The sequence below is a fragment of the Neophocaena asiaeorientalis genome, unplaced genomic scaffold (genome assembly GCF_003031525.2).
Source record: "Neophocaena asiaeorientalis asiaeorientalis breed wild unplaced genomic scaffold, Neophocaena_asiaeorientalis_V1.1 scaffold251, whole genome shotgun sequence".
NCBI classification, from domain to species: Eukaryota; Metazoa; Chordata; class Mammalia; order Artiodactyla; family Phocoenidae; genus Neophocaena; species Neophocaena asiaeorientalis.
The window spans coordinates 6,436,108-6,447,166 of NW_020173377.1; the positions used below are offsets into that span (position 1 = coordinate 6,436,108).

At 52.9% G+C, this 11,059-nt stretch overlaps 1 protein-coding gene across 5 annotated transcripts in view; it reads right to left on the reverse strand.

Moving 5' to 3' along the window:
• Positions 1–8,532, reverse strand: part of ACOX2 (acyl-CoA oxidase 2) — a 35,610-nt gene extending 27,078 nt beyond the window's left edge. Inside the window, exons 1-9 of one of the 5 annotated variants that reach the window (XM_024746496.1) lie at positions 8,484–8,501; positions 8,270–8,359; positions 6,263–6,445; positions 5,673–5,835; positions 5,311–5,462; positions 4,784–4,891; positions 2,534–2,653; positions 2,094–2,209; positions 1,254–1,426 (exon numbers count right to left, since the gene is read on the reverse strand). In XM_024746496.1, coding sequence (XP_024602264.1) covers positions 1,254–1,426; positions 2,094–2,209; positions 2,534–2,653; positions 4,784–4,891; positions 5,311–5,462; positions 5,673–5,835; positions 6,263–6,422 — 992 coding nt within the window. In that variant the 5' untranslated portion in view covers positions 6,423–6,445; positions 8,270–8,359; positions 8,484–8,501. Of the gene's footprint in view, positions 1–1,253; positions 1,427–2,093; positions 2,210–2,533; positions 2,654–4,783; positions 4,892–5,310; positions 5,463–5,672; positions 5,836–6,262; positions 6,545–8,269; positions 8,360–8,483 lie in introns of all 5 variants that reach the window. The other 4 variants (XM_024746498.1, XM_024746495.1, XM_024746497.1 and 1 more) reach the window with 4 other exon arrangements.
• Positions 8,533–11,059: the final 2,527 nt, after the last annotated feature.

The following is an 11,059-nucleotide window of genomic DNA, read 5'->3' on the forward strand; positions in this document are numbered from 1 at the left end:
CAGTAAAGGACCCTAGGCTGAGGGCCTGGCATGCTTCACTGCGTTTCAGCCCTAACACCACCCTGGAAGAGCGTTTTTGTCACGCCCATTTAGTTGACGAGGAAGCTGAGGGACAAAGAGGTGGGGTGGCTAATCTAAGCTCCCAGAAGTGGCCGAGCTGAGGGTGGCACCGGGTCTGCCTGGTGTTCGACCCTCAGCCTGTTTTGCGTTAGAGAACTCTGGATCCTTGAGCCCATGGTGTGGAACACCACCAGCCTCTTGAGCCAGACATCCTCAAGTTCCAGTCCTGGTAACCTCACTCTTTCCTTTGCAAGTGAGAAGATAGGCCCAGAGAGGGCAAAGGACTTGCCAAGGGGCGCTTACTATAGTTGGGGCGAGAACTGCCAGGTTAAAGCTCGTCTCTGCTCCATGAGTTCGGTCAGTTATGCTGTGTCCAGCCCCACCCTCTCTGCCTGTGCTCATGCTGCGGCCCCATATGCCCAGGCTCCAGTTTGCTGCATCCTGGGTATGTGCCCATTTGGGACATATTTATCCTAAAAAATTATTTGTTTACCTAAAGTTGAAATGTAACTGGCAGCCCTGTACTTTTATTTGCCGAATCTGATAACCTTGTGTGTGTGTATGTGCACATGCGTGTGTACACATACTCACATCAAAGCAGAGGGTACAGTGAGCCCTTTGGTGCCATGGAGTAGACCTATTAGCCAGACAGAACCACATACAACAAAATGGGCGCAGACGTGGACGTACCATGGTCAGATGTTGGCAGTCACAACCAGACAGAACCAACTGCAGCCAAATAGTCTGACGTGACAGCCGGGTTTTTCCAGACACAGTCACTCACACCTGACAGAACAATCTCGGGAGCCCCATTCACCCACAGCTTGGTGCCCAGCCGATCCAGATACACTCAGCCAGTCACAGCCATACCCAACTGGATTGAAACAGTCTGAGTTTGTTGGACAGACTGAGTCAGATCTGGTGGTACAGGGCCAGAGACACAAGATCACACAGAGCCTGATGGGGCCAGACACTGACAGACATAGGTTGGGCCAGCTGGTCAGCCTGGATTAGAGAGAGCCAGATAGAGACCCCACAGACCAGATGGGCCAGGTCCAGGCGAATGAGTGTGCGGGGTGGGGGGGTAACGTGTGCTCCCAGCACCCCACTGTGGCGGAGGGTTGGTGTCAGGGGGTAGGCACTGTGGGATCGAGGTAGCCCGGGCTGCGGTGGCTCATCTGGGCGCCGCTTGCCTGGGCCGGAGCCGGGATTGGTGGCGTATGACTGAGTAGCGGATGGCAATGACACAGGCCTTCTGCAGCAGTGGTATGACCTCGTTTGACAGCATGTCCACCCGCACCACCACCATGCTGAGGTAGTTGCTCTTTGCTGTTCCGAGCTTGATGTAGGTACCATCTGGCAAGACCTGGTAGACCAAGGACAGGCAGTGGGTCTGAGCCAGGGCTCCCCAGCCTTCCCCACACCCAGAACTGTGGTCCTCCATGCCCTGAAAGCACCACGGTCCTCAAACTGCTCACCCGGGATAGGCACAGCCAGCCGCCAGCCAGAATGTGCTGGTGTGGCCACACTGATTCTTAAAACTGAAACGCTCCTGTGCTTGTTGCCCAAGTGTCTTGGTTCACTGCTCCTCTCCTGTGACACCCCAGACCTCCCCACAATCCACAGCTCCCCACACTCCCATGGAAATGCCTGGCAAAATGGAGACCTCCAGAACTTCCTCCAGCACTTGGCTGTGTCCAGGCTGCGCTGTAGGTAGATATGCACATCATCCTCAGCCCGTTGCTCTTTTCCTCAGGTTGCCTTGCCACCCTACCCCACGATTGCACTGCCACCCCATGAGGTGAGCGTTTACCCATGAGAACTCTGAGGTTCAGAGAGGCCAAGTGACTGGCCCCAAATCACAAAGCTCCTAAGCTGGGGTTTTACTCAGGTCTGTGGGACACCAGAGCCTCTCTGGGAGGGGTGCCCCAAACTCAGCTCTATGGAGAAGGGCCCGGAGGCAGCAGCAGTCTACAGGGTGCCTCTGTCCCCTCTCCAGGCAGTGCAGGCTTGCAGCCTCCCCGGGACCCCACCTGTGCGAAGCGGCTCAGCATGTTCTCCCTGGGGATGCGCACATGGTCCAGTTGCAGGAAGCCATTATCCGAGTGGTCAAAGTCCATCTTGGGCCCAATGTCTCCAACGGTGATTCCTAGGAGGAGACAGAGGTAGGAACGTCCATCAGTTGAGTGCTTGTGTGTTAGGTACCAACACCCACATTCCAGCTCATCTGAGCCTGTCAGCAGCCTGTGACATTGGGGTTATCATACCTGTTTGCAGGTGACCAAGCTGAGGTCAGGTGCTGAACCTTGCTCGTAGTCATCAAGCCAGTTAGCACCAGGACTGTACAACTGGACCCCTCCCTGCCCAAGGGAGACATGCCCCAGTTTCTCCCATGGACCTCTGGGGCCCCCAGGACAGGGAGGCCTGGTGGGGTCTCCTGGCAGGGGTCCTGGAGGAAGCAGCATGAGCTTACCTGGCAGTGGGCTGTGGTCCTCGAGACTCCGGATGGGCACAATAAAGGCATGCATGCCCTGCTGGGCTCCTGAGCAGATCAGCTGGGCCTGGACCAGGGCATGGGTGGCCGACCGTCCCACTGAGGGTAGAGAGGTGAGAAGCCCAGCATGATCCCTGATGTACAGAGCAGGCAGGCTAACCTTCCCCATCAGGACCCTGGGTGTGGGCCTAGTCTGTGAGGACCAGTGTGGTGGTGTGGGAAGGGCAGGACACTCTGTGAGGCTGGAATGGGGCTTTGTTTGAACTACCTTGGAGGGTGTGGGTCAGGGGAGGATGCACGAGGAGGACAAAGGGTGTTTTCTAGGGGAGCCGCACAGGACAGGGTATGCAAGGCAGAGGGAACAGCCTGCTCAGAAGCTTGAGGACTGGACTGGCTTGTTGGGGCCAGGCAGCGGAGGTGGTAGCATCCAGGGCAGCCAAGGGGTGCTTGGTCAGGATACCCCTTGATTCATAAGGCCTTTACTCGTCCTTGGAAATGACTGGAACCATCCAGAGAGCTTTAATGTGAGTGTCTGGCTCTGGAATGCATTGGGTTGGTGGCTGGAGGTACAGGGGGGTTCTGTCTAAACATCAGGTTTGTATAGGAACCACCCTACGATACACAGGCAGGATCCCCAGGGGCTAGGGAAGGCTCAAGGAGGCTGATGGAGATCTTGAGGGGACGAAAGCTCTATGCCCTCTGGCTGCTCTTTCTTCCAAAGGCAAAGCTTGACAAAGGCTATGGATTTTAATGAAATCACCCCAAATGGAGCAATCTGGAAAAGCTCTGCATCTTTTAAAACTTGGTCTTACTACAGTCTTCTGACTGAAGTGTGTGCTCTTGAGTCATTTCCTTTGGAATCAAGGAGACAGGATTTTTATATCATAGCTGCTGGGGTACGTTTGTCAGGATCTGTGGTCAGAACATGGGTCCCAAGTCATAGGGAGATGTGTGCATTGCTGCCCACCCTAGCAGATGGGCACCTTTGAGACCTCAAAAAGTCCCTGTTCACAAAGAGGGGGAACTACCCCCAAAGAGCCAAACAAATCTAGCAGCGACTTGCAAAGGGCACTGTGAAATGAACAAGCTTGCTTTTTTTCTGTCCTCAAAAACTTCTTAATGACTCTGCCATCAGCCTAGTAATATGAATACAGATAGCTGGCATTTACCAAAATCCAGGTGGTACCACCCCTGTGCTGGTGCTTTGCGGTCTTTGCAGGGCAGGTAAGCTGAAGTCCCATTTTCCAGAAAAGGCAACTGAGGCTCAGAGAACGGAGTGATGTGCTCAAGGTCACTGGCCTGAACGGGGCAGAGCCCGGGTTTGAACCCTGCCTGATTTCAAAGGCTGGTTTCTTTTTTTCTGCAGTTTTGTCAGTGGTCATTGATCACCACGCCCCACCTCCCCACCCCAAGCATCGCTCTCTTATTTCTCTGGCCTGTCTGTCCACTTCTCTCTCCTTCTCTCACTCTTTCTCCCTCTCTGCTTGTCTCTCACCTCTCCCTCTCTCTCTTTCTGCTTTAGTTGGACTCCTCACACTTGTATTTTTTTTTTCCCATGTAAGTGTTCACCTAATGTGTCCCCAAGTGCCACAGATGTATCCTCAGAGATGTATTCTCAAATCAGAGGAAGAGGGCCCTGGTGGAACCCTGCTCCTTGGGGCTTGGCAAATCACTGAGACTCTGGGAAGCATGGTGGGTGCGGCCTGCACCTGGTGGCCACAGGGGGTGGTGTGGCACCGGTGGCTTGATTGGCGCTGGGGATGGGCCTGAGCCCTTCTGAGTGTCTGGAGCAGGGGAAGGGAGGGACGTTTTTCGCATTGACTGTACCCTGTGTGCTGGCTGGTGGCAAGCTTAATCATTAATTTGGGAGATGAGAGGAACAGGGGCTGTGGTGAGTGCTGTGTGTGGAGGGCGTGGGGGAAGTGTGCATGTGAGAGAGACCTTGACCGTCAGCCCCCAAAGTTTGGGTCAGTTTCCTCAGCTATTTCAAAGTTCCCTTGGCGGCCTCTCAGCCACTCACTGATGAAATTCTTCATATCCCACCTGTTTTACTACGTAAGAACCTGGGGCTCAGGGAGACGTATTCACCTGCCCAAGGTCACCAGCCTAGAACAGGGAATCAACCTGAGGTCTGTTGAACATCAAAGTCAGTGCTATTCTGTGGTCCAGCTTTGTTCTCCTTGGGGGCAGATGGCGGGGGGTGGGGGGATGAAGAGATACTATACTCACGGTCCCCAGGCCACCATTTGATGGCAGTCAGCGTGGGGCTGTGCACCACAAACTCCTGGGTGGCTGCATCGTAGGTGGCTTCAGTCTCCAGGCCCTGAAGATATGTCCCTGGGCATCAAGGAGGGGAGTTAGACATTGGGCCATGGTTGGAATCTCACCGGGGGCGCAGTGTCTAGGTTGGCCTGGAGCCCCCAGGCATCAGTGCAGTATGGAGTCGGGGTAGCTCCCAGCTGTACTCAACAGGCATTTCTCTCCTTTCACCAGTGGGCTCTTTGGGGGACACATGGCCAGCCCATGATAGGGAATGGTGGCTGACATTTCCAGAAGGAACACCTTGCCTCACCACTAGATCATACAATATGTGCGTGTAAATTAGAAAAAATCACCCCCTCCTCAAGACCTTTAACTGCCACCTGCTGTAACATCTTCATATTAAATGTATAAATCTATGACTAGTGAGATGTGAATGGGCCCTCTGGAACTGTGCAGGGCACACCTGTACACAGCACCCAGCAGCCCTGGCTCACCGTGCCCCAGTTCTGTCTGGGCGTATGTCGCAAGGATCTGTAACTTGTTGCAGAGTGGCTCCCACTTGGCAATCTGCTCCTCTGAGCCCAGGCTCCTGAGCGCTTTCTGGAAGACGAATTGTAACGCTAAGCCCAGATCTCCAGAAAGGCTTCTGCAGGGGAGAGACGCAGTGGTTGAACAGCCCATTGGAGACAAGGGCCCCAGTACCCTCAGGCTGGCAGGGTGCAGGAGGGAAGGGACACCTGATATCCTTCTTTCCCAACAGGTAGTACCTTTGTTGGGGAAAATAGCTCATGGGCTGGGTTTTCTGGGGGGTCCCAGGTGAATTCCTCTCTGGTGGGGTTGCCCTGGGTGTGAGCACCTGTTAGCGTAATATAATTCACGACTGTCTTCAGACCAGCCCAGGCGCTGTGCTAACATCTGGATGTGGAATTTCTTCTTAATGGCGGCTTCATAACGTTCATTCTGGGTCATGAAATAATTATCCTTCAGGCTAAGCTCTGGGTCACTGTGAATGATGCTTTCTGTCAGGGACAGAGAACAGAGAGAGGGCTTAGAGTCCTGGGTGAGGTTCCTGGTACCTTCAAATCTTCCCATCCACTTGCCTCATGGATGTGGAAAGGAAGTCAGACATTGCTGTCATTTTACAGATGCAATGAATGAGGTCCAGAGGTGGCAAAGTGACATGCCCAAGGTTACAAAGCTATGCAGTGGAAGAATAAGGACTCTATCCAGGTCTTCTGCTGCCTAGGACTCTTCTATCCCTCAGAGGGGCTCAGGAAATATTGACATGTTAAAGATGCCTTCATAGTCCAAAAGAATGAATCTCTAATAGTGGAATTTTGGGAGCAGAGTTTGTTATTTGAAGGTGGGACTGCTATTGAGGGACTCTCCTTCCAAGAAAAGCATATGGGCACGAAGCAGATGCTCCATTCCCCAGCCTTCTCTTACCGACTCTCCTCCGGAGTGCAGTGTTCTGGGCCCCTCCATCAAGGATGTTGGTGAGCTCTTCCACGCAGAAGGACTGCATGTGCCTCTCGCTCTCTATGTCAGGGTGCACTTGCCTGCTCCAGGTGTCCCCCATTGACACTCGGTGCACTGGACTGCCCATCCTAGCCCGGGTCTGCCTGGTGTCTGAGAAGAGAGACTTGTGGCCTGGGTGCTCTGAGCCTTGGGCTGTGCTACGAACCTGTGTGCAGGAGGAACTGTCCAGGGCTGAGTGTCAGCTGAGGCCTGCTTTGGAGGAAAGCAACCTCCCTTAAATGCTCGTGTGCCACTCCACCCCCGCACTCTCCCCTGTGGCCCTTGGCTGTGTACCAGGCACTGTCCAGGACTGTATGCAGTAACTGCTCAGTAAACAGTAGTTCAGTGCATTCTAGCCAAGATTTGGACAGGGTCTGATTGCCTGGGGGAAATTCTCACATAAAGTCAATGAAGGTCATGTACGAAGAAATTCATGTTAGAGAGGTTAAGTACGTGGCCTCTTAACCAGTAGCTGCACGGCTACTGCTGGCCAGGAGTTGGACCGGGTCCGACCACAGAACACATGCTCTGTCCATGCTATAGCCACACCTAGGGGGCTAAGTCCCAGGCTCGTTTGGCCCATTTCCGTGAGCCTTGAGGGGTACTGCGGAGCTGAGGGGAGGAAGCTTGCCCTTGCCTGTGCCATGTTCCTCCGGGACCCCTGTGTGTCCTCCACAGCCACGGTGGGCCCTGTGTCCTTCACAGCAAACCCTCAGCCTCTCAGAGCCCCTGTTTCCCCACAGCCCGGCGACCAGCAGGTATAGTCCTTTCTACTTCTCGAGTCTCTCAGATGCATTTGTTCCATCCATTCCCTTGGCTACCACCTCGGCCACCTTCGTCGCTCACCTGGCCTCAGTGCCTCTCCTCTGCTCTTCTGGCTGCCAGGGTGAGCTCCTAAACTGCAGTCACGTTGTTTACCTCGTACCCTGCTGGGAGTCTGGTCCTTGGGGCCGGCTGTTTGTTTTATGGAGTCCATGCCCTCTGCCATCTCACCACCTCTCGCCCCTTGCCCCGTATCCACCCACTCCGCCTACCCAGGCCTCCTCTCCCTCTCCTCCTGCCCTTTGCCCTCGCTGTTTCCCCTGGTGTTCCTAGTGAGCCCCAGCCTCCAGGGCCACCTCCTCTAAGAAACCTTCCCGATGGCAGTGCCCCCTGGGAGAAGCGAGCAGCCCTTCGGTGCCCCCACTGGGTGCTATTAGAGTGGACAATAGGAGCAATTCCTCATTCACTCGAATGTCCCTGTCCCAAGGCAGTGAGTGCCTGGGGAGGCCAGCTCTGCTTTTGTGGGGTCCCAAGAGCCTGCAGGTGGCCACTATTTTGATTCCTGTTCTTCTCTACCACAACCCTGCAGATACACTGCTGTCGTTACAAGTATTTTATAGAGAGGACAGGAGCCTCGGGAAGAGAGGAGACTTTGTAAGGTCACGCAGCCACACGTACAATAACACATGGGATTCATCCACAGGCTTACAAACTGACACCCCTAAGTGGGCAACAGGGCTGTGGGATGCTGACAAAGGGCCTGGCACATTCAAGGAGCGCCCCCGTCAGCTGCCCCCTGGATCCCTGCAGGGCCTTCTAGCCTGTCTCCTCTCTCCCTGCGTCTTCCTCCTGCGCTCTAACTGCCGCTGCGTCCTTGCTGTGCTCTAACACCCAGGCCTCGCCCCTCACCCTCCAGCCTCTAGAGGCCAGGGCTGTGTGCTCTGCCTGGAACACTCCTTCCCCCATGTGCCCATGGCTCCCTCACTACCTCTGCAAGTCCTTCATCAGTGCCACCTTCTCAGTGAGGCCCATCTGACCACCCTGTTTAAAATCCCGAGCCCCTTCCCCCAGCATTCCCAGTCTCCCTCACTCTGCTCTAGCTTTTCTCTTTTCACTTATCATAACAAAATTTGCTCCTTTGCTATGTTTTTGTTTATTGCTGTCTCTACCTACTTAAAGGTAAACTCCAAGAGGGCCAGGATCTTTGTCACATTCGTGCTGTGGCTCTCACACTTAGCACAGGGCCCGGCTCACAGGTAGCGTCTAGGAAATAGGGGTCAAATGGAAGAAAGCAGCTCTCAGAGTCAGTAGGAGTTGCGGGGAGGGTGCAGTCCTCAGGAATCTCCCAGTCCCTCCCGGGCCCCATGGCCCGGTTCACCTGACTCACCTCTGTCCTGTGTCTGCACAGTCGGCCTGGCCTGGCCTCTAGCTGCAGGCCTAGGCCTCTCACGGGTGGGCCGGCCCCTTTCTCCTCCCCTGGAGGGGCTGGACCACAGAAGACTGAAGGCGCGGCCTGGCAGGCCCTCGGCTCCCAGCTCTCCCTGGTTGAGCTCATTGCGTGTACTCTCCTGTCCTCCTGCCTCCCTCTGGTGGTTGTGACCGTGCTGTTCCTGGTCGGGGTCTACCCTGGGAGATTGCTAGGAGGGTGTGAAGCAGGATAGATAGCTCAGCACGAGGCTGGCTGAGCAGCTTAGTGAGTGCCAGGTACCGAGCCTCTGTCTCTCCCTTTCTCTCCCTGCCTATCCGGCCCGCCTCCCAGAGCCTGGTGCTGGTCAGATGCACACACATTCACTCTGCAGAAAGAAACACCGCAGGCCTCTACCCGGAGTCCAGAGACCTGGGTTCAGATTCTGGAGGTATGACTCTGAGTTACTTCCCCTCTCTAAGCTTCCCTTGCCTTAACTATAACTCACAGGGTATGAAGGAAAGCTCTTGATAAACTGTAAAGTCCCAAGCATTTGTAACTTGAGAGTATTACTGTTTTCTTAGCTCCCCATAAGAGAATTTCTTAATTCCCAGGAGTGATGTTTAATGGTAGAATTTCCCGCTCTGTGTGGCAGGGTGCTGGTGAGAGTTCTGTGGGCAGGTGTGTGAGGGTTTGGGTCGCACAAGATGCGCTGATTTGGTTACGCATCAATATTTATTTTTGAACGTCCACAGTGATGTAAGCACTGGGGCACAGCAGGAAGCCCAAACCACAGAAAACAAAGCTATACTAGTCCCCTGCCCTTGGGAACCTTCCAGGCTGGGGTCAGGGGGGCTGCTGGAGAGACAGATCATCACAGTAGGAATGGGCAGGAAAACCTAGCGGGATGCTCACAGCCACTTCTAATGAACTTAGAACTTTTTTGAACTTAAAACCTTCTTGCCCTCTCTTCCTGCTACCGAAGTCCCCAGGGCCTTCCCGCTTTACCTGTCCAGCTCCTGTGTCTTTTTGTCTCACTATAATGTCTCACTCTTTTGGGAAGTCACCCCAGTCTGGATTAGAAGCTCCTGGCCTTGCTTTCTTAGCTCCAAACTTTTGCACTTTATGGTATAATAAAATGTATAGATTTGGTCTTTGTCCCTGGTTCCTGGCACAGAGCTTCTAAAAAAATCCTTGTAATCTGCTGAGTGATAAGACTGTCTTTTTTGTCTGTGGCTGGGGGCCCACACATAGCTTCGAGATGGGGGCTTGTTGCCAGGAGGACCAAGCCTTAATTCGAGGGTTGGAACTTTCAGTTCTCCCCACTCCCCCTCCCCCAGCCTCCGGGGAAGGAGAGATGCTGGAGATTGAGTTAATCACCAGTGGTCAATGATTTAATCAATTATACCTACATAATGAAGCCTCGATAAAAATCTCTAAACAGTGGGGTTTGGGGAGCTTCTGAGTTGGTGAACACATAGAGGTGCTAGGAGGGTGGCCTCCCAGCCATATCTTGTCCTATGCATCCCTCCCAATGGCTGTTCCTGAGTTGTGTCCTTTCTAGTAAACCGGCAAATGCAAGTAAAGTGCTTCCCTGAGTTCTGTGAGTCATTCTGGCAAATTATTGAGGCCGGGGCGGGGGTTATGGGAACCCCTGAATTTATAGCTGGTAGGTCAGAAGTACTGAGATTTGCAATTGTTGTCTGAAGTTGGGGGAGTCTTGTAGGACTGAGTCCTAAACCTGTGGGGGTCTGCGCTAACTCCAAGACTTAGTGTCAGGATTGAATGTTGGACATCAGTGTTGGGGAATCAGAGACTTGCTTGTTGCTGGAGTGGGAAGACTACACGTTTGGTGTCACAAGTTGTGGTAGAAAGAGACAACACACCCTTGGTATGCCCACAACAGTGGTGGCTATTTTTTTCTTTAATTATTGGTTTTTGTCTAAATCACTGGTGAAAGCAAGAACTGTGTTGTTCTTGGTCACCAATGCAGTCCCAGCCCCAGCCCCAGCCTAGGGCCTGGCCCGGGGTAGGCGCTCAGCAAGTATTTGGTGGATGAATGAATAAACAGAGGTTGGCAGGAGCCATCAGGATTCTCTATCCCAAGGGCGTGGCCACGCTTGGGGAAGGACTCTGGAATTTTGGCCCTTTTTTGTTTTTATTTGGTATTGACTCTTTTCTGCTTGAATTTTTTTCCTTTATTTATTCACTGTTTTAATTGAAGTATAGTTGATTTACAATGTTGTGTTAGTTTCAGGTTACAGCAAAGTGATTCAGTTATCCATATATATGTATGTGTGTGTGTATATATATATAAAAATCTATTCTTTTTCAGATTCTTTTCCGTTATAGATTATTAAAAATATTCAATATAGTTCCCTGTGCTATACAGTCAGCACTTGTTGGTTATCTATTTCATATATAGTAGTGTGTTTATGTTAATCCCATACTCCTAATTTATCCCTCCCCCTCTTTCCCCTTTGGTAACCATAAGTTTGTCTTCTATGTGTGTGAGTCTGTTTCTGTTTTGTAAATAAGTTCATTTGTATCATTTTTTT